At 40.5% G+C, this 23,509-nt stretch overlaps 1 protein-coding gene across 2 annotated transcripts in view; it reads left to right on the top strand.

Moving 5' to 3' along the window:
• LOC127652695 (trinucleotide repeat-containing gene 18 protein-like) overlaps positions 1 to 23,509 on the top strand; it is a 105,873-nt gene that overhangs the window by 56,831 nt on the left and 25,533 nt on the right. For both annotated transcript variants that reach the window (XM_052139004.1, XM_052139003.1), the window contains exons 5-17: positions 731 to 2,473; positions 4,428 to 4,530; positions 8,485 to 8,690; positions 9,297 to 9,443; positions 9,612 to 9,796; positions 10,259 to 10,667; positions 11,949 to 12,920; positions 13,723 to 13,874; positions 14,785 to 14,918; positions 16,635 to 16,781; positions 16,867 to 17,041; positions 17,634 to 18,006; positions 19,641 to 19,901. In XM_052139004.1, the coding sequence (XP_051994964.1) occupies positions 731 to 2,473; positions 4,428 to 4,530; positions 8,485 to 8,690; positions 9,297 to 9,443; positions 9,612 to 9,796; positions 10,259 to 10,667; positions 11,949 to 12,920; positions 13,723 to 13,874; positions 14,785 to 14,918; positions 16,635 to 16,781; positions 16,867 to 17,041; positions 17,634 to 18,006; positions 19,641 to 19,901 (5,007 nt within the window). The remainder of the gene's footprint in view (positions 1 to 730; positions 2,474 to 4,427; positions 4,531 to 8,484; positions 8,691 to 9,296; positions 9,444 to 9,611; positions 9,797 to 10,258; positions 10,668 to 11,948; positions 12,921 to 13,722; positions 13,875 to 14,784; positions 14,919 to 16,634; positions 16,782 to 16,866; positions 17,042 to 17,633; positions 18,007 to 19,640; positions 19,902 to 23,509) is intronic.

Raw genomic sequence — 23,509 nt, 5'->3', positions numbered from 1 at the left:
CTCGATTATGATTGGAAGTAAAATATATGGACAAGATCATGTTTATTATATAATGTTTACTGTCTGTATTTAGGCGCTAATGCTAACGGCTAATGCTATTTGCGGCCAGAATAACAAGACATGGTCTTGGAAAATGATTCATATAACTAATTGTTTTAAAGTTATCATCCTCAAATTTGAAATAAAACATTATCAGACTTGTGGCTTCGCTCCAATATGTTTCTATGCATCAACAAGTTCAGTGTAATATATTATTTCATATAAATATTTATCACTTATCACAATAAATGCGATCTTTTCTAATAAAATTAGTTTCATGACATTTATTGATCTTTACTTTTTAACAACAAACTTCCAACGTCCAAAATTATGCCTGTAATACAATGTGGGGATGTTTGGAACCCTGTGTACTTGTGTACCTGTGTCACAGTAAAATATTACCATGTAAAATGTTAGACCTTATTCTGCCTCAGCAGAGCTGAGGGAAAAGGGCAGCACTTCGTTTTTGTAAGCATTCACCCATTAGCGCTTGAACTTCTGCAAGTCATTTATGCATCGCTGTACTCCAAGATATTGCCTCATTCAAGATTATTTCACAAGTTAAATAGAGTATAGCACATCTTTTTATATACTTTCTGCACTTTAGGGACTTTGAGCTGTCTTATCTTTTACACCAGATGTCTTAAACTCTGTCAGGCTCACTCGTTCTTTTTTGTTCTCATTCTCTCAGAGGGGTTTTACCTGCCAGGTTCAGTGCACTCTCAGTCTGCAATGGCAAGGAGCCCAGTGGCTCACATGCCTGGCTCCCTCTCCAGGGAAAAGGAGGCCCTACCTCCTCACAAAAGCTCTAAAGACTCTAGCAGAGATCTGGGAAAAGAGAAGCCCTGTAAAAATGACATGGGCCACTCCCTCCATAGGAGGGAACGAGAGTGGCCAAAAGAGGAGTCGCGCCCCCACAGTGTGGTGGACCTCACCCAGGACGTCAAGGCAGAAGATGAGCGCAGAACAGGCAACTCAGAGAGACCTGCGAAGACTGCAGAGCACACTCGGCCTTTCTTTCACCAGCACTCTCCTGCTCTGAGCACCACGGACACTAAACCCAAACAGACTCACCTGAACTTATACAGTAACTGTGGGACCAGCAGCAGCATGCCAGTCCGACATAGTACTGAACAGGAGAGGAGGGACAGAGACCGGGATGATGAAAACAGCCGACCAGGAGGCCATGTTTCCACAGACAAGCAGAAAAGATGTGATTCAGTAGCTACATCAGTTGGCACACTTCATGTGTCGTATGCCAGTCCCTCTTCCCTGCAGCCCAACCCATCCCATCTCCCATCTAGGCTGGTGTCCTCTGGCACCTACCCTCCCCCTCACCACATGCCACCTAGCATGTGCCCACTCTACTCTACAGCTAAAGAGCCAGGCAGAGAACACAGAGTGATAGCTCCTACTTATGTGCCTTCTGTCGAGGTTTACGATGAACAAAAAGGGCCAATTCAAATTGCCTCCCAAGCTCGAGATAATAAAAATGACAAAAGCAGAGAGAGGGACTCACACAGATCATCCCTGCAGGTGGGCAATGAGAGAACACATATGGACCATAGTCGGCCCTCTGTTAGAAGTCAGTCGCCCGCTCACGGGGACATCAAGAGGGATGTTTTACGAGAGGAAGGTTCGGTAATTAGGTCAAATGGTTTGGCCTTGAAGAAGCCTCTCTATTTAGAAGCATCCACTAATAAATCTGGAAATGGCCCAGATGCCAGGAACTTAACTAACACTACATCAAAACACACGATCAAATCGGGACTTGAGGCTGAATCCCGTTGCCAAGAGCGAGACCGGTTACAAACGTCTGCCCATTCTGGAATGGATCCAGGCACACTTCACTCAGAGCAACACCCATTAAAGGGCTTGGGTTCTGCTGAGCCAAAACGGAAACCTTTCCAGATGGGGAATTATGCTACAAGCCACATTGCGGCATTGGCAGCCCAACACACCCATGGCCCTAGAGGCGAGGAAGAGTGCAAGCAGATGTACCTGGACACTACAAGCATGCACAGGCCAGTGGGCAGCGGTGGAAGTCCAGAGGGTCATGGGGAAGTGTCGGCAATGCAAAGTCTCATCAAGTACAGTGGCAACTTCTCTAGCGAGTCTGGCTCCAGGCATGGTTCTGATAGCTGCAGTCCATTTGGAGGGCTGGGCAGCATGAAGCTGGAGGCTAGTTATCCCGGAGTAACCAGAGTTCAGCACCTTCCACCCCAACAGCCTGGAAAACAGCTAAAGAAGGAACCTGAGAGACCAGAGAGTGCCAAATCCTTTGGCAGAGATGGAAGCTCTTCTCAGGGGGAAACAGAGATTCGGCATCCCCCAGTGGGCATCGCAGTGGCGGTTGCTCGTCAGAGGGACAACGGCAGCAAATCCGGTTCAATATCCGACAGGGACCGGCCTATTCTTGGAGGAAACATCAAAGGTGAGCTGCTTTGTTTTAGTCTATTGACAGTATTGTTCTTAATGGTGAATTACAAAATGTTCAAAATGAGTGCACCATAGCAACATTGGCTAAAGCAGTGAAATATGGGGGAGTGTTTGATCATAATTTTTGCAATTCCATTTGAAGACAATACTAGATCATAAATAAATCTTTATATCTGAGGGAATGTAAATTGTTTAAAATTTCCAGCATCTGTTCATATAAACTTTCTAGTTTTTAAATGATGAAACCAAAGAAAAACATGTTTACGCTTTCTCACTTTTTCCCTGGTCATAGCCCATTTACGTGAAGGTCATTCATTCCCACCTGTGTTTGGGAGGAGGGCTGATTCACATTAATTTCTGAAACAACATAAGCTTTGCGCTTGCTTTGGCCCAAAGTGTTTCCTATTCGCAAAGTGTGTTTAAAATTTTCACCAAGACATCGCACACTCATCTGTGGTATAAACATAATTTACAGAGCACAACTATATGTGGCAAACAAGCAGCACATTCTAATATGACTTTAGGTTTGTTGCTTAGCAATCAAATCCGCCTCAGAAAGGGACAGAAAAAGAGGTGGGGAGAAAGGCATTAATTTATGTCCTCCTGTGACAAAGAAATTGAAGTAATAAAATTAGTCCCCTCACACAGAGAGATGGTTTGAATTTACATTTTAAAAAAGTGTTAGAAACAGAGCATTGCTTGACTAATTTGCCCTCTTTTTGATGCAAACGGATGGTATGTCGGACAGGCTTTTGGTTACCTTGGAAACGGACTGAAACCTTTTCCCTGGAGCATGACAGAGATCTGTGTGCACTTTGGTCCCCCTCCTCGGTTTAGAAGACAATCTCTTCTCAGCTGCTGCCTGTCAATACTGAAAGGTTCAATACACTTCTAAATAAATCCAGCTCAGAAATATTCTCTAGGTTTATCTTTTGGTAAACAAGCCTGTGCATCTTCATGTTTGTTCTTTTGGTAATTTGAAAGCTTTTTAGTTTTGTTGAGATTGTGAAATGATGCTTAGTTTTGTCTGTCACATCTCAAAAAGTTTGAAAGAGCAGTATGACCTATGCATGATTCTGCAGTGGTGTTGAAACATTGATAAGCCATTAATGGGCCTCAGTGGGTTCTTGTAAATGTGATATGTAAGTCTGCCTAGGTTCTCTGTGGTTTTTCCTCTGCACAGCTTGTAAAGGGTCTCTCTGTAATCTCATACATGTGTTAAGACACTGCTTATGACTGGCGCAGAGTGTTAGGACTGATGTGTTTTTAGAGGTTCAGAAACTCTTAATAAATAAGTCTTGCCAGACTGGCTGACACTAATAAGGCTTTGATTACAAAGGGATATTTTGCCAAAATTTTTTTAAGTTTTTCATTATTTAATAGCATGTGTGAGTAAATGATGATATAACTGTAATTTTTGGGTGAGCTATCCTTTAACAATGGTCTAGAAATGCATCAAGTATGGAGCATCTAAAAGTTTGTGATAGTTATCAGAAATGTGAAATTCTGAAAATTATATGGGTCAATAATGCTTTTTAAAATAATTTTAACATCAAGATTATTTAGGGTAGAATCTCTATAAGGGAAGATTTTCCTTTTTCTTAGGACCATTTGTTTAAAGTTTTTACAGTTCTTATTACATTTTTGCATCAATTCAAATGGTCCTGCAGGGTGTCAAAATAATTTTGAAGAGAAGGAAAAAATATTCCATGTAGTCCTTTGGTTAATGGGGCCATTAAAGCTGCATGCATAATTATGATAATAGAACTGGCAAAATGCAGTTTTGTACAATGGCACATGTCACACCATAGGACATGTCAGCATCCCAAAAGTATTTCATGTCAACTAATATGCCATTGGAGAACAAAAATGAACACTGAAAATATAAATTTATAGGAATTTTTGGTCAGTTGTTAATGTCCTTTTTTTGGTCTGTCCTAACCGTACAGGCCCAATCCATGTAGAAGAGGAACATGGAGATGAGAGGATGCGTCACCGCAATGAACGTTTACTATCGGGACGCTTGGAGCGTGAGCAGGAGAAGGTTTTAAGGTAAGATGAGAGTTCATAACTGCTGGTGTAAAGCACCCTCCCCGAGTACTTTGAATGCTCTCAGAGAACCCTAGAACTGAGAAGAGGCTGTCTAAGTTGCAAACTGTACCCTTTTATACAAGTATTACTTCAGTAATGTGAATACTGGAACGTTCCACTTTTTTTTTTTTTTTCAGTTTCAGGTCATAATTCATTTATTAGGTTAACTTATGTTGACTCACTCTACATTTGTGATTTATCCAAGGGTTTGTGTTTCATTGGCTGTAAATTTTAACAGTGTAGTGTCCACTGCGAAGTTGCTCTGTAGGAGACCGGGGGCTAAAATCACTTTGACGTTAGTAATTTTTGTGGTAAGCCAGACATTCAGACATGGGGAAAATATGGCAGAACTGTGTTGTTAATGGTCAGAAAAGTTGTAAATGTACTTTTTTTTTTTTTTTTTTTTTCTTTTTACTTTAAGCCGACGTCATACTAGCTGACATTTCCAGTGATTTTCAGGTTCCATTTACATAATTGTCGGTCGGTAGGTGAGAGACTGTGCGCACTAGTGTCTTCCAGCGGGAGTTAGTTAATCCCTTGACCGTTGGGACACACTGCTGAGTTAATGGTTCCAGCACCTGGAAAAGCAAATAAAAACTGTTAGTAAAAAAAAAAATTCTGTTGCCGGGATAGGCTCTGGTTTCTGGTTCTGCTGCTTTTACTGAAGAAATGACAAGAGGTCATGCTGATCTAAACATTTTCATCAGCAATCGCACTCAGCCGCATATCACAAATCATACAATTCTGTCACCAAGAGTTTTTCCTGGGATTCTCTGCTGCGCAGGCAATAACGTCATAGCCGCACGTAAACATGTCATTGGCGTGGAAGATCTTCACTGTGAGTGAAGAATACATATAGTTCGAAATTTGTAATAATTGTAAGGCCAAAGTAAACCGCGGGGGAACCACCACAATAACTTTCGGATCAACAAACCTAATTAGACATTTAAAACACAATCACCCAGCTGAACATGCCCATTTTAAAAAAGAAGCTAAAAAGTGAAAGCGGCTAAAGCTAGCCAGATCTCAGAGCCAGCCACAAGTCAGCAGCCTCTCCTATCATTCCTTGGTATGAGCAGCGAAAAGACCAAAGCAGTTACGAGGAAATTATGGAATTCATGGCCCTGGATGACCAGCCGTTCTCCATAGTTGAGGACAAAGGGTTCAGAAATCTGATAAATTTCCTCGATACAGAGTAGGAGGTGCTTTCCGACGTCGCGATGCCCGAGTTGTTTAATCTTATGTCATGTCACACACGCAGCCTGTTATCTGTCAACATTTGGGTACACAAATCCGGGAGAGGGGAAGTGGGGTGCTGGTTGGCAGAGGCAGGCTAAATACATACAAATTGTGCCGTTGTGATTTAACGTAATTTTTCCCACCGTGTCCGATGTTAAAATCAGTGCGACACACATTGCAAAAGGCGTGGGCATTGTCGATATGGCTTCGGGATATGAAATTAAATTCTTCCATCCAGCTGTTTTAAATTTACATGTATATTTAGTTTTTTTTCACCGGAGCACCAGCTGATTCTTCTCCTCCCATCTACCAGCGGAGGCACTAAAGTATGTTTTTTTTTTTTTTTTTTTTTTTGTATTAAAATTTTTTTTTTTTTACAAAAAGTAATTTCTATATTCACTGAAAGCTACATGTGGACATACACATTCTACGGCAAGTCTTGAGAGGATAAATACACAATCAAACACATTTACAAGCTAGTTACTCCTGTAATCACTCTATTATATTTGTTTATGGTCATGCAACACACCTGTTGTTATTTCGGCGAGCTCCATGTGACTGAATCAGAGTGTTGGAGTTATGTCCATCACCCCTCCAACATTTTGTATGAGCAAGTGTGACATACCTCTGACTGAAGAGAGCGAGATCTCAGCAAAACAGTCAGCAAGCATGACACCGTTGACACAACAATGTTGATTGGAGTCTGCTAGTGTGACGCCGGCTTTAGGAGCTTCAGAGTATCCATTAATGTATGATTGCATGTACACATGAATCATGACCATGGCGTTGCTCGAGCCATGCTCGACTACCAGTTGAGCTACTGGATCAGAACAGTAATATTTGCACTACTTTCATGCTGTATTTCATCTAGGTTTTGCAAAGTGTGCTTTATATTATTTGTGTCTGCTGTCAAACACTGCAAAAACTTTGAACGGGTAGCTTTTATAATTTTCCGCAAAATCACAGCATTTAGCTTGGAGGCCAAAAAAAGTGAGCTGGTGAATTTAAAAAAAAATTTGTGTGCACCCTGATGTTGTGTGGAGGCTGGTGATATGGGCAGCTAATGCATAGATGTCCTGTGAAGGTGACTAATTAAAGTCTCTTCAGTACAAAATCAGTGACCGCTTAAATGTGTGGATCTTTAAAGATAATACTCTCTGCTGCCTGGGCTGAAGCTAGTTTAATCTCAGCGGACATTTTAGCACCAGTACTGAAGTGATAATTTGTGCCAAAAAGGAAATTTTATATATTCAAGTATCTTAAAAATGGTTTTAGAAGACTGAATGTAAGTCCTTTAATTAAAATCACCCTTTTATTAAAATAATTTAGGCCTACTTTGTAGCACGGCTTGAGCATATCCAGTAAATGCAAATTGATTCCTGCTTCTTTGATACTACCGTTGGCTATATGGAACAACATTTTGCTCTCATTGGTCACACTCTGTGTGGTTTTCTTAGAGTGAATGGATTTAGGCTGTGGCAACAGTTCTCAGCAAATATGAGCCTATTTTCGACGTGTGGCTCTCATTTCGAGGAGCAGAAAAAAGCCAGTCTTTCCCACTGGGGAAATTGGTGCTTATGAAAGTGACTAGCTCTCTCAGCAGGATTCTACTATCAATGTCTGTCCTAAAGTGTAAAGGCAGAATAGAAGACCACATACTAGTGATTTTAGGTCTCAGTCAGAGTTTAATTGACACCAGTCCTCCTCTTGGGCTTGAATAAGGAAGGATTTGGGAATTTTAAAGCATCTATGGCTTTTTATGACAATTTCCTGATCATACGATGTGGACAACTGTATGTTGGGCACTTGGCGGTCTTTTAAAGGTACACTCAGTCATTTTTTATGTATATCGTCTTGGATTTCCACTGACACCTAGTGGCATGGATACAGCATATCAGATGCCATTATAGAAATTCACTATTCACAGTTAGCCAGGATTAATTTAATTAATGAGTGAAAGTGTCCAATAACAAGGCAGTTTCTGAGATTTAAGCGAGTAGTATTTGACTGGTCATGTGATCCTAATATGGCAGCCCCCATGAGGAGACCCTCTCCTTGTAGAATAAAACTGCTTTTATTATGTTACTGAAATAACGAGTCCACATCTCATGTGAACGTTCAGGATTTTATACAACATTAATTTCTTTTTTTAAATAAATTTTTAGGAGTAAAAAAATGTTTTAATGATGAAAAATGACTGAGTGCACCTTTAAGGAATTTAGTATATTGATCTACAATGCAACATTTCGTTGAGTATAGCAATTATCTGATATATTTTGCTGAAAAGATTTAATATTTGTCTCAAATATCCTTTGTCAGCAATTCCCGTCATATGTTTTTGTCACAGACCAAAATATACAGTAGACAGGGCAAATTAATTGGGTGATTATTTAGATATGTTGGGATATATTGCCTGCTTGGTCAATAACAGAAGTGATTAAAAATGTACTGACTGGCTTTTGACTAGAAAAGTTTAATTTTCTGTTTTAAAATATCTTTGAGTTAATGTTCAGTAGATTATTGTTTATTTAAGTTCATCATTGTTTTTATTTTCATTTGCCACTTATTAAATTGTATTCTTTTGTATATACTTTATATTTGGCTAGTTATCGGCACAGGGCATTGAAAACCCCATATTGGTCAACCACTAACATGTATGTCTCTTCTAATTTGTAGAGAGAGCAAAGAGTTGGCAGAATACACTCAGTTGCATCCACCAATGGTGTCTGCTAGTGGACTGAACCCCAACCTGATGGTGACTGGAGGACCGACTCTGGCTGGTGCAGGCCGCTGGCCTGCTGACCCCACCTCCCACTTGGCCTCCCACCCCTGGCTGCCACGCCCTGGAGCCCCCTCCATGTGGCTTTCTGGCTCTCCATATGGTACCCACCTTTTCTTCTGTTTTTGTAAAACTGATGTCATCTTTAAACTAGTTACTGCCATGCACTTTATTCTTATTTTAATGAGAATTAAATGATTGTGGGTCATAATCAGTTTGTAATGCGGCTGAACTGTTGTGAATGAAATTTGGACACTGAATTATTTATTCTAGGCAGTCTGTTGGACCTACCAGACTTTTCAAGAAAAGCATTTCAAAAGCATTTTGCCTGGGCTGAGTGTTTTAGACATTCTTAGAAACAGTCAGTCTCTCTCTATTACTTTCCGTCCAAGAATAACAGTGAACAGCACGGTCAGTTCACAGCTCTCTGACGTACATATTTCTGTCTAGACTTCACTTAAAAAACAAGAATGACCCCTAAGAAAATTGCTGCAGTTAAAGTGCTGTGACTTTTGGCAGGGATTCAAGGTGGTCCATGCTCAGCACACAGGGGTGAGATTATGGTGGGAATGGTGTTTCTCTTGGTAATGAAATCTTCAGTGTCCGCAAAGCTGCCAGAATGCAGCGGAAATGGACCATCAACTAAAAGTGTGGTGAAGTGAAGGGCCCCTGTTAAGTCAACCAATGCTCTTCCCTCTGTTATGTACAGGACTGGGCACCCCCTCACTTCATCAGGGCCTGCCTCCAGGATATCCTTCTGCCTTAACAGGCTCCATTCCACCACCATACCAGTTGGCTCGAGACCCACAAACTGGACAGCTGGTTGTTTTTCCCACTGAGCATCTGCCACACTATGGTACATCCCGCACATTCTCCAAAATTTCTTTATTTATATATTTCAGTGTTGTCTATATTGTGTGAGTGTGAGTGCTATATTTTAACATGTCATATTCTATGTATGTAATTAATCAGAATTTATATACATGATAAGTGATGCTCAAGTCTTCCCCTGTTCTCTGAAAAGCTGACATGCTAGAACGAGGCCCCCCGCTGTGGTCAGCAATGTACCCGCCAGCAGGAAGCTCTCTGCAGCACGCCCATCAGCTGCAGCTCCTCTCCCACCAGCAGCTCCTGCGCCAACAGGAGCTCTACATGATCCAGCACCAGACCGCACAGGTCATGGAACTGCAGAGGAATGCACAGTTAGTGGTATGATACTTTGTCTCTGTCAATGTCATTATAATGTGGGGAGGTACTTCTGTGTTTCTCATTTAGTAATCCATAAGGCCTTTTCACACCAGGTTTTAATTTTTGGCATGGAAAAACATGCATGATGACGATTTAAAATGAAATTATGCATCTCTATGCACTCCTTCATATTGAGTCCAAAATATTGTACTGTGATCTGTTGTTTTTATTTGAAGAATATAGGTTTTTTGTTTTGTTTTTGTTGTATTGTTGTTTTATGTGAGGAAAAAAAATATCCTGCAGTAACAAAGCTTGCACAAAATCAAGTATTTATTGAGACCACATGCAACCTTTGTCAGGCATGCCCTCTGACAGTTAAATCACTGTGATGGAAATTTGGCTTCTGACTATGTGTGAAGAGACTTTTACATTTTACACAATTTAGGTGTGTTTAACTATAGATAATTTTTCTCACTGGTGCAGGAGAGACTAAATGCAAGTCAACCGAGGGCACATTTGGAGGAAAAACCAGACAAGAGAGGAACTGAGGGGACCAAAGCCGCTCCATCAATTCACTCACGCAAGCCTCACTTGCGCTCCCCGACCCCCTCCACGTCTTACAGCAAAACCCTCACACCCCTACCTGTCAAGCCGCTGCCTTCACCTGTCACTGCACTGAAGTCTGAGGAGAGACCCAAGGTGGAGAAGTCTCTTTCTCAGCAGTCCTACTCACACCCGCCGTCTCCTGCTCCACACCCGGTCAGCCCTGTTTCTGCCTCGCCCTCTCCTACCTCCCCCATCCAGCCCAAAGAAGAGACTGTAGAAGTGCCTGAGAAAGAATCACTTAATCTACAGAAGCAAGCTTCTGCTTCCTTCCCATCCATGTACCCTGGTAAGTTGGAAGCATCATCTTTATCAAATGAAATGTCCAGGATTGAGCCTGCTTAAAGGGAATAGTTCACCCAAAAATGAATATTCAATCCTGCACTCAGTCACTTACTCACCTTCATGTCGTGGTGTAGTGTTGGCGTAGTGGGCTAAAGCACATAACTGTTAATCAGAAGGTCGCTGGTTCGATCTCCACAGCCATCACCATTGTGTCCTTGAGCAAGGCACTTAACTCCAGATTGTTCCTGGGGGATTGTCCCTGTAATAAGTGCACTGTAAGTCGCTTTGGATAAAAGCATCTGCCAAATGCATAAATGTAAATGTCGTTCCAAATCGTTGTCTGTCTGTCCTCTGTGGAACACAAAAGGAGAAAGTCTGAACACTGTTTAGGTTGCTCTCTTCAATGCAATTTTGATGAATGGGGTCAAGTTCTGCCCAAAAAGGACTCAAAAAAAACACAAAAGTTATCCATATTACTAATGCGCTATATTTCAAGTCTTTTGAAGCCATACAATAGCTTTGTGTGAAGAAGAGACCGAAATCTATTCTGTCAGTCTTTCAAAATCTCTACATTTTTGTTACACAGAAAAAAGCCATACAGGTTTTATAGCATTATGAGGGTGGGTAAATGAAAACAAGTGCATTTTTGTTTGAACTATTCCTGTTATTTTCTACTACATAAATGCTACAGCTATAGATTTGCATGTTTGCATAATGAGAAAGGTGGTAATCAAAAACCAAAAAGAAAGTTGTTTAATCATGCTTGGCCATTAATAACCATAGTGCTATTTTTTTGAAAATATGTTTAGGCTGGCCCGGGAAGCCACACAGGATAGTAATCAAAAGCAGTGCACTATTCCTCATGTCAGAATTTACAGGGTAGTGCAGTCTTAATGAACAGTCTGCAAATATCCACACGTATGGGATTACCAGCTGCCACTTCACTGGAATAGAGACTTCTTATGATAGCAAGCCTTTTGTACCCATATCCCCTGTTGGTTTCCCTTTAAAAATGTTCAATGCTCAAAATAAATAGATTTCCTGCTCACGTTGCATTCTGAATGTATGAGTATGCACATGCGTGTTGCCCTATGTGTATATAAAGGCTTTTGGGATGCTCATGCTGAGGCCATTTGGTTCATGAAAGTTTCATAAAGCCTCCATGCCAAAGAATATGTTGGGTGATTAATCACATTGTCATTCTGTCACAAGGAACTAAAGCCTCTCTACTCTGCATAAGCACCCCATGCCCCTCAAACTGCTCTGTTCTCTGTTTCCTTGGCAGAAATTCCTCCCGGCTACCCATACCAATCAATAACAACTCCATTCGGCAGCCATTACCCATTCCTCCTTCAACCGGCTGCTGCTGCAGACGCTGATGGCCTGGCACCAGATGTGCCGTTGCCTGCAGAGACCTCGGAGCACTTGGTGAGCGCTGCAGATGTCAAGCCTCTGCACTTGTGTTCTCCAGTGGTGGTGGAGCCACTGCAGGCTGCCAGAGATCCAGAGACCATGGAGGAGAGCAGCGAACAATTAAAAAAAGAGCCAAGCCTTGAGGACAACAAAGATACCCTTACCGAGGATGTCCTGAGACCCCTCCACTCAGTTAGTGGTGCTATATCCATCAACACTCAAGGCTCTAGCAATCCCATAGAGGCCGAGGCCCACCCTAGATCCAGAGCTGAGAATGAAGAAGAACAGGAAGGAAAGGAGGCCATCAAAGTCGAAGTGACCTCCTCAAGCCATCCAGAGTTGTATAACACATCAAGCCCAGACTCTGAAAGAATCATTACAGCAGAAGCTGCAGAATGCTCAATCGGTCTTGTAGACCGAGCCTACCAAACCTCATCGAGTTACGTTACTGTGTCTTGTGACATCCAGCCAGCAAACCCGCCCATAGATCTTTCTGATAGACTGAAACCGGTAGAGCTCCAGGAACCTGCCCCTGATGCTCTTGACCTGGTGTCCAAACATGACAATCTATTCCTGCCAAACCACAGCCCTCCTCACCTTCAGCCCTCTTCCCCACCAGTGCCCATCCTACCTGACGACCCCATGGCAGGCTTGATTGCCCTGGTCACTGCCAGTGAGCTCCCGCAGGCTGGACCTGTGTGTATTCTTTCAGAGGTGTCTAGCTCTAGATCTGAGCTCTGCCCGGGTGTCAGTCCACTAGAGTCCACTGCTCTGGAGGGCATGGCCCTGCTCAGCCAGATTGCAGAGCTGGAGATGCAGAGGCAGCCCAGCGATGACACACAGGGTGAGTCTAATTTAAGTGAGAGAATGGAAATGTGAAGGATGAAGGATATGAGTTGTACTCTTGTGCACTCCAACAGTGTAGAAAAGTGGGGGCGGTTTATGAGAGATATAAGCTCTATTTCAAGACCAGATTACTGCCTACAAAGGCAGCAGCATTTAAAAGCAGTATCCTAATGGTCATGGCACCTCATAAGTGACCACTTTGGAGCAGTCTATATAGGCAGTGACTTTATGTGCCATACACATAGTGCTCCTAACATGAAGAGCAAAAGAGACTTGAATCGACATTTAAATAGTTTGAAATATGACACTCTTATAGGCTTAAAATATACAGCATTCAAATATAAGGTAAAATAGTCCATTTTTGATTAAATCATCTACCTTATGGAAACGCCTTTTAGGTCTGGAATGTACCTATGATGCCTTAAAAATGGTGCCTCAGTAGGCAGATCATTACATTTTGGAACATAGCAATTGAATATTTTTATTTTAGCGTAAAATGTGTTGAGTGCAAAACTTGTTTTAGCTCAAGTGAGTATCTTCTCTGGAATGATGAACGGTGTGCCAGCCAGCGCTACTTGCTCTTTCCATCACCTAGAATGCATCATGCAGTGCATAAGTACATTTAAAGAACAAATAAATGCACAGCTAGCTGGTCATTTTCTCACATAACCTGTTAAATCCATTAAGGCATTCTGACACACAAACACCCATATTTATGGATGTTTTGGAGAAAATGGGGCTGCCCGTGCTGCCTGGAGGTAATTAATGTTGGTATTGATTGTGTGTTTGTGTGTGTGCAGGCGTAATACACTGTGGGCTGGACAGTCTGCTCGAAGCTGCCAGGCAGGTCCTCCTGAAGGCCGTCGAATGTCAACCTGAGGTTATCATCCGCCTCCCACGAGAGCTCAAACCGAACAAGAAATACAGCTGGAGACAGAATAAAGATGAACCTGTATGCAGGCTTTTTTCTCACTTATTTCCTCTGCCTTATTTCAGCCTATGCGCTAGAGGTTAAACTCTCTGTTGCATTGAATTTGCATGTTTTTGACACATTTTATAGTAATTCTGATTTGTTTCTAATTTGAAATATTTACAAATTCTAGTAGTGTTTTAAGAATAGGATAGTACTTAATTCATCCCCTGATGTAAATTGAGTAATACATTATCGAGAATAAAGTAAACATTTTGCAACGTTTTAATGTCTAGCTATGTAAAAAAAATCTTTTTTACATATTAGCAATATAAAAAATCTAGCTGTTTTAATTTTTTACATTTGGAAATGCTTGTATATTATACCATTTACATTTTTTCTTCTGATTTTTTTTTTATGAACCCTAGTTATGTTCTGATTTCTTTGTAAAGCAATGTTTACAATTCTAGATGTTTGAATTTTTACATTTAGCAATGTAATTTTTTTTCTTCCTATGTTCAAAAAGTTTTTGCAGCATTTACACATTATCGATGTTTAAATGTTTACTATTTAGAATTATTACATTTTGCAATGTTTAAAAAAAAAATTACTTTTAGAATTTTACTCCGGTTACAAATTCTTGCTATTTTAAAAGTTTCACGTTTAGCAATGTTTACAAATTCTAGCCGGTGTTTGAATTGTTACATTTTGCAGTGGTAATTATAGCAGTGTTTGCCATTTCACACAGGAATTTTGGCAAAGCCAATCCAGTCTAAGCTATAGGCCTATATCACAGCAAGCATTTTGTGAATAGCACTTCAGAGTTCTAACATTTTAACATTGAGGTGATTTAACCCAGATGATTAACCCACAGACCCTGTTACATCTGCTGACTAAGTACTGGCTAAAGTAGTAAAAGCATAGGCAGTAATCCTGTTCTCTCTCACTTTAGATGTTCTCCAAGTCTTCTTTGGGGGCAATGGATGCTGTGGAAGTGGACTACCGCATGAGACTCACCGAGCTGCAGCAGCGCTACAAAGAAAAGCAACAAGAGCTGGGCAAACTGCAGAGACGGAAAGACAAATCGTGAGTCTCCCAATTGCTATCTTATCTCCCTTTATACTAGTGCTTCTGGACTGGTTTTTCTCTGTACTAAGATTTTACATTGAACATCAAGTGGCAACCCAACACAGTACCAGATTTTATTATTAAAAACAAAAAACATTACATTTCCTTAAAATCTAATTTATTGATATTACTATAAACTAGGTATGTCAAAAGTACAGGTATTTTGGTACAAAGTTGATACTAAAATTAAAAAAAGATGTCAAAATAGCAGTGTTTCTGCAGTACTGGAATTACCGGCTTAATTCGAAACACCCACGCTGTCTAACTGACACAACTGCTTTCAAATGCTCACTCACAAATTTGACATGTTTAGGAAAAAATTAATGCACAATTATTCAAATTAAAATCGTGATATTTCCTAGTATGATTATTATACCACAGAAGGCTGGTCCAAATATACATACTTCCCTACTATAGTATGCCAATGGAGTAGTATGTTCAAATCTTCAGTATTCATTAAACTGTAAGCGAGAAATACCCGAATGACCTACTATTTCTGGTGAGATTCTGGAACAACTGGACACTTTACTATCCCATAATGCCTCTAGTGCTGAGGAGATGTCACCTTCAAACGCTTGATTTAAAAAAAAAAAAAAAAGATTACTTCAGAGAACAGCAAGTTGGATGGCTCTTCTCAACCAGTGAGTGATATACTACCAGATTGGTTCTTGTTCTTAAATGGTGTTTAACAAAACCAGAGCAAATTATTTACATGGTTGTTGTCCTTACGTCATATATTCGAGTCACTGGTCAGTAGTCACATCCCTGGATGAAGTATGTCCGAAATCTATTCATACTACTGGCATGCAGACCTATAGAATGTACTGTCCTTCATCAAATACAGTACTTACTGTGACAGTGCACAGTTTCGGATGCAAGGTTATTCTGCATGTGCTGTGTGAAGTCACTCTTAAAAACTCTAAATCTTTGCCACCACATGCGCTATGCATCTTGTAGAAGGTGACAAAGCAGAGCACTCGTTCACTGGAAAGCGCACAGCACATGCAGACTAAAGTTCTATCAATTAATTTGATTAGATACAATTTTGATGATGAGATTAAACATCTTTAAAACATGGGGAAGGTCCAGTAGAACCAATGTTTACTGAATTGTGAAACACCTGAAGGAAACATGTATCTGTTTTTATTTATTATTTACATTTGATATGTAACTTTTTAAATAGGCTACGTAGCCTGCTTAATAGCAAATTACAAATTTTTGCTGTGGTATCAAAATTTATGAGAATTGTGAAATTGTACTGGTATCAGTACTGACTACTTACATTTTGTATCGTGACAACCCTACCATGAACTTATTAACAAAATCTTTGAATGTGCAAACAAAAAGTTGAATAGGAAAAATAATTACTTTGTAAATGCATAAATGACAGCAGAAGTGAGATTTACTTGACACATGAACAACTGCTGGGACAAATATTGTATTAGCACTAATATTACTAATCTTTTGTGATCCGTTTTCCCTCCCTTTTTAAAAGTTAATAAACCTATTTATTTTGCTCTCTTTACCATGCTCGATTATACGGTTAGTTGCATTTTAATATTTCCATTTAGCATTGTATTTTCCCTCTGTCCATTAACTCTACAGTAATATCAGCCTTCTTGATTTCCACTAAATATCAAGCAATCTGTAATTTATAATGCCTGGGATTCATAGAGAGAAAGATCAGCAGCATCAACAGTTCCAGCAGCAGGAGAGGAACAGGAGTTTGGCCCGCAGGGGCCCGGGACGGCCTCGAAAGAGGAAACATGGCTTGTGCGCACTGTCTCCACCCTCCAGCAAGCTGGATTCGAAGTGTGCAAAGTGAGTGTGTATCTCAGGCCCCTATAGAGCCCAGCTGTGCTCCTCAAAGCCTGGCCCTGAAGCTGAACGCTGTGTTGTTTTGCAGGTTGGGCAGAAGCATGCTGTACTCTGAGGACTCTGAGAGTGGCGAGGTGCTAAGGAAGCGCTTTCGGGCCTCTAATAGAGATGAGGAGGAGGAGGAGGAAGATAGCAAGGCATTGAGATTGAAGAAGAAAAAGAGCTGGAGTGAGCATGAGGCATCTTCAAGCTTCTCTCACGAGGTCAGTCTCTAGTCATACTAGAACCCTTTAAAGCATTTCTAGGTCCTATATATCTGAATGAACAATTGGGTTTTTGGTAAATAAACATTTTGTTTACAGTCAGAGCTGTGAAGCAGTGAAGCGTACATGCTCCAGACACTTTGAGCTGTGCCGCTCATACGGGTGACTGAGGTTCAAGTCTGGCCCACAACGTGTTCTGATGCAATCACTCGAAGTCTGATTGATAAAGAGGCAAAAGCATAAATCTGGGCCCCACAGTCCTGAAAATATCAGGGAATTTAAAAATTGTGAATTCCAGGCCTGGAATTGTAATGGAGCTATATTAAATCTTGAGAGGCCATGGAAATATCTATATTGAATAAAATCTTTTCTAGGTGTGCCCAGTTTTAAAATATTTTATTGGCTAAAAATGGCTCTTTTGTAGTAACCTCTAAAATGATTAAAACGTATCTATTAATCACAAACAACTACAAAATTCTTGGAAATTAATTGGACAAAAGGTGTGGGAACCCTGCAAAGAATGTTCCGATTCTTCTGATGCATTTGTTATTGCAGGACTCGTTCTAAATGTAGCATTGTTCTCTGTTAACAGATGCCTAAAATGGGCATGAAGAAGAGCAGAGTGAGCGAGCAGGAGCAGTTGGCATCCAAACTCGACAAGGCCTTGTCCCTCACTAAGCTGAGTAAACTCAGCAAGCCCTCTTGTAAATTTGTAGACGGTTCCTCAGGGAAGTCCAGGGCGGCCTCTGGAAGCAGGATCTCATTATTTACTGACATAGACATGAGACTCAAGAATGAGAAATCAAGCCTGTCAAAAGATTTTGGCATTTTTCGCAAGTCTTCCAAAGGAGGTAAAAGTAAAATGGCCACCAAAACGAAGCCTTCAGATCCATGCCTTAAAGGGAAAGGCCAGCAGAAAGCACCTTATTCTCCACTGAGGTCAGAAATCAGCAGCTATTCAAACAGTAAGTCAAACATTTTTTAAATTCTGATTAGGCGAATAAATGCTAAAGAGGTGTTATTGCTGATGTAAACAGTATACACTTATATTTTTTTCCTCTGCTAAAAATATTTTCCCTCCTTTTTTTTTTTTTTGGAAAGCGCTAGTACTCTAGAAATGGATTTGTCACACAGCAGGACCATTTAAAATAAACTAGTGAAGGCAATAAAGTTTAGATTAAAAGGTGTTGAAAATCTTAATAGAACTAGGTCCTAAAATGTACACTTTACCTTTATACATTAATATTTTAAATTCAATAATTTTGTTCCATGAACTACCGTAATTTCCTGACTATTGAGCGCACCTGAATATAAGCCGCACCCACTGATTTTTAAATCAAATATTATTTTGAACATAAATAAGCCGCACCTGTCTATAAACCGCAGGTGCCTACCGGTACATTGAAACAAATGAACTTTACTCAGGCTTTAACGAAACACGGTGTGGCAGCGGGGGCGTGGTCAAGCGCCCGTCCGGGAGAGAAAAGCGGTAAGGGCGCTTACACCTGAGCTAAATTATGTCTAACACCGGTGTCTAATTTCAGTAAGCATGGGGAGAGCGGTATAAAAAGGCAGCAGCCACAGAGCTGAGAGAGTGACACACGTCAGTCTAGTGTTGGCGCATAGAAGAATTGAGAAACTTTATCAAATTGATTGTAAACATTGCTGTGGCCATTAAAAGCCTTACCTGGAACGTCAAGTGCCCTGCTGAAAACTGTCACACTGGTGCCCGTGTGACAGTTTTCCCAAGAAGGACACGTGAAGCAGGGCACTTGAAATTAGACACCGGTGTTAGACATAATTTAAGCGCAGGTGTAAGCACCCTTACAGCTTTTCTCTCCCGGATGGGCGCTTGACCACGCCCCCGCTGCCACACACGGCTTGTAATAAAACATTTGCAGTAAACAGTAGCCTACCAAGAAAGTCATTGGTCACTATCTTCCTCGTCCTGTGCACTGAAACCACTGAAGTCATCTCCTTCGGTGTCGGAGTTGAATAGCCTCAGATTTAGGCTAGTTGTATTTTTGCACTGAGTCAATTCCTCACGCTGCTGTTTCCAGCGTCTTATCATCGACTCATTAAGACCAAGCTCCCGTGCAGCAGCTCTATTTCCTTTTCCAACAGCCAGATCACTCGCCTTCAACTTGAAAGCTGCATCATATGCGTTTCTCCATGTCTTTGCCATGGTGAGGGTGACAAAATTACTACCGTAATCAGAATGATGGGAAGTTTGAGCGCGCTCGATTTAATCTAAACAGTAAACAAAAAAAGTTGTTATGACCTTAACCCGTTCGGCAATTTCATTGGTCTAATGAAAGCTTCACGCCGCCAAAAAACTGAGCACGTCACAGAATGTTTTTTTTTTTTTTTTTTTTTTTTATAAAATTTGAAAGCGGGAAAAATCCATATATTAGCCGCGTCATTGTATAAGCAGCGAGGTTCAAAGCGTGGGAAAAAAGTTGCGGCTTATAGTCCGGAAATTACGGTATATGCCCCAACCAAGTATACGTGTTAATCGGTTTTTAGTTTGAGTTTTGATTTTATGACATTCAAGCTTTTAGACTTCAATCCTGAATTAAGTTTTTGTCATTTGCTCCAGACACAGATTCAGAAGAGGACGAATCACTGAAGGATGGATGGCCTCCCAGCTCCATGCTGGGGAGAATAGTCCCACGTCCACATCTCCCCGGCCCGTGCAGCACTCCATCCAAGAAAAAGCGCTCGTCGACCAAGAGAGTCTCTTCATCTTTGTCATCATCACTTAAGTCCAAGCAGGCGGCCAAAGAGAGGAAACATAAGCACTTTGCTTTATTGCTACAGGAGGCAGGAGTCAGCTCCTCCGAGGACTCATTTGACCAAGGTTAATAAAGCATACCTCACTATACACAGAATCGAGATGGCAGTCCCCTCGGTTTTAGCTTCTTTTTTTCTTGTCTTTTTTTTTTTTTTGTGTGTGTGTGTGTGTCTTGTATTTTTAACTGTGACCCATTGGTCATTATGACATTTTTCCTGAGAAGCCATTTTAAGATGCTTGCGTCAGAATTTGCTACCTCACATCCTGTATATAATATAATTGGCTCTTGTTAGAGTCCCTTTTAAATGCTTACTTTTATAAAAATATCTTGCTATTGTGCATTAAAATGTGTGTAGCTGTGTGGAAAGTTCTTTCTCAATTGTATTACAGTTTGGTACCCAAGCTTTATTAAACATGCTGAGTTCATTTTTATTGAAAGTAAACAAACGCAGTGTTCTCTCTGTCTCTCGCTACATCTCTTGCTGTAGAGTATTAGACTGCAATTCTCCATGCTCCTGATTTCCTCTGTTGTTCAAATATCCCTTTTATCAGTGAAAAGCTGACACAAGGACACCTGCATAAATCCAGCACTCATGACCAGTGTTGATGAGATTCATCAGGCCAAAATGAGTTTGAAAGTATAGCTAATTTGTTCTTGGGTTCTCTAAAGAGATCAGATATTTAACAAAAGAGAAAATGTTGAATTAAGATTAGATTGATGTTGACTAATAGTTTTCTGCATTTAAACAAATGTATATACATTACTCACTACTTATATTTGAGCTATAAATTTGGGCAGCTCTTGTTAAAATCAATTTTAGCTGAGCTTACTACCTTTTTAAATGAAATTTCACTCACTAAATCAACATACACTATTAAAAGTATTATTTACTCACCCTCCTGTTGTTCCAAACCTGTATGACTTAATGGGCTTGAATGAGGGCGAGTAAAGTTATGATAAAATTTTTGGGCAAACTAACCATTTAAAACAAAATCTACACTGTAATATGAGATTATAATGGATTTACAGTTCCAGACATTTGTTTTTAATATTTTAACATCCAATGTGTGAACATCAAAGTATTATGGGATATTTGGAAAATAGGGTTCTCCCTGATTAACTAAAAAATGAATAACCTAGCTTCTCTAGACTGCTCGCTCTCTTCTTGCAGCTGCTTGGCCACCCCTCCACCTCTGACCCCTTCTCCTACCCATGATGCTTTTGAATGTCTTATCGGTCTGTGCATTTGCTTGTCCTGCCGCAACAAAATAAGAAGCAAATTGCAGGGCAGCCAGCTGTCAGCGTGAGGTCACTGTCCATGTCACCTGAGCCATGAGCATTGTTCTGTAAGTAGGCCACCACCCTTTTTTGCTGTGACTTCTCAATAATTTCTACTAATTTGTGCTTACACTGTTAAAGAACCAAAACACAAAGAAAATTTATTAAAAGGAAGAGGTGTTGAAAATGCCTTTTTATCACGCTCTACTCCTGTTACAAGCCCTGAATCCATGGTTTTGTTCAGATTGGGCTGAATCACAACTTCAGGAGAATTGCTTTTTAGTTTTTCCATTCATATTATGATATTGTTTTTTTCCTCCCAAGAACACTATTTATTTATTTGTGTGCAGGTAGCTTACAGCCACTTAATTTTATATTATTTGAAGCCAGTACATATACCGCGTGCCCAATTATTAGGCAAATTGTATTCCTCCAGGATTCATTTTATTGTTGAAAAAAACACAATGCTCTCAGTCAATCCAAAATGTTAACACAGAAAAAGTGAGTTTTGTCTTTCTCAGTGGAATATATGTGTGCACAATTATTCGGCAAGTATTAGTGTGCCCAATTATTAGGCAACTAAATGACAAAAATATTTTCTCCCAACTCAATTGTTTATTCTCAATTTTTAGAATAGACGCAACAAATAAGTTACACAAAATGACAATGAAATAAATGTGTAATTTTGGGCCTTTCAAAAATATTCAGTGACCAATAATAGCCACCCTTTTCAATAACTGCCATGAGCCTATCATCCATGGAGTCTGTCAGTTTCTTGATCTGTTCACTTTCAACTTTCGCTGAAGCAGCAACCACAGCCTACCAAATGTTGTCCAAATTGGTGTATTTTCTTCCATCACTCTATGTCTCTCGTTTGAGAAGGGCCCACAAATTCTCAACAGGATTTAAGTTAGGTAAGGAATGGGACCAAGTCATTTTTTGGGCATCTTTGAGGCCCATACTGGCTAGCCAAGCAGTGGAGTACTCTGATGCATGTGATGATGCATTGTCCTGCAAAAAGATCATGCACTTCTTGAATGCTGAGGACTTCTTCCTGTACCACAGCTTGAAGAAAGTACTTTCCAGAAACGGGCAGTCCATATTCAACTCGAAAAGGTCCAACTACCTCATCTTTAATGATAGCAGCCCATACCAGTACCCCTCTTCCACCTTGCTGGCACCTGACTTGAAGTAGTGCCCTTTGTCCATTAGTGATCCAGCCACAGGCCCATCCATCTGGTCCATCAAGAGTCACTGTCCAAAAAACCTTTGAAAACATCTGTCTTTATGTATTTCTTTGCCCAATCTTGATGCTTGAACTTGTGAATATATTCAGTGGTGGTTGTTTCAAGCCTTCTTGACCTTGGTCATGTCTCTTATCTCTTGGCAACTTGTACTTCTGGAAACTCCAGGTAGGTTGCAGTTCTGGAATATGGTGGCATTGGAGGATAATGGGTTCCTGATAGCTTCACATTTAATTATTATCAAGTCTTTTGCATTTAATTTGCACCTGTTCTTGTTTTTTTGCTCCCCAGTTGACTATTCGCAAAACATTTTTGATTGTCCGGTGCCCACACTGTTTAGCTATTTCAAGAGTGTTGCAAGTGTGAAAGGCATTTAACAATATTTGACTTTTCAGTGTCAGTTAAATCTCTTTTTTGGCCCATTTTACCAGAGGTAATATAGCTGCCTAATAATTATGCACACCTACTGCCGGATTTAAATGTCACGTTTAGCAATTCTATTTGGTGACGCTAGTTGCATAGAAATTACACACTACTTTAAAAAATAAAAATAAATCTTATAAACAAATCATTATCTACATTGTGACTGTCCTCACAGAGCCTGCTTTGTGATTTTCTTTCTTTCTGTACACATCCTCTGCTTGCTATCATGTAATACATGTTTCAGATTTTAACCCTGTTGTCAGAAATTGTGGCATCTGTAAATTTATGTGCATGGAATGACAAATGGAAGTCCTTGTCTGCTACAAAAACCTTGTACCTTTCTCAGGCCTATAACAACTCACCTCTGGCTTCGGCAACTCATAACTGCACTCAAACATCCTGTGTGTCTGTGTCTGTTTCCATCTCCTAACGTGTCCCTAACCCTCCAGAGATCAGGAGAAAAGTGGGTGTTGCTGAAAGCGGGTACCAACTGTCTTACAGTTAGTCTTTAAGAATTTTTCTGCCCTTTTATCTGTTTAGACAAGCGCCATGCCGAACAGCCTTTCTTAGTGGCTTATTTCTATTCCCATTTTTCCCTCTGCGATTCGGCTCGTTCAGTACAATGGTCAAGGCCACTTTTCTGGCTTCTCTAATTTGGTCTGGGCTTTTGCCTTCACGTCCCCTTTCAATTTGGAGCAAACCAGCAGCCATGCTGATTTTAAATCCTG

This window comes from Xyrauchen texanus, chromosome 12 (genome assembly GCF_025860055.1).
Source record: "Xyrauchen texanus isolate HMW12.3.18 chromosome 12, RBS_HiC_50CHRs, whole genome shotgun sequence".
Classification (NCBI taxonomy): domain Eukaryota; kingdom Metazoa; phylum Chordata; class Actinopteri; order Cypriniformes; family Catostomidae; genus Xyrauchen; species Xyrauchen texanus.
This window is presented reverse-complemented; position numbering and strand designations above follow the sequence as displayed.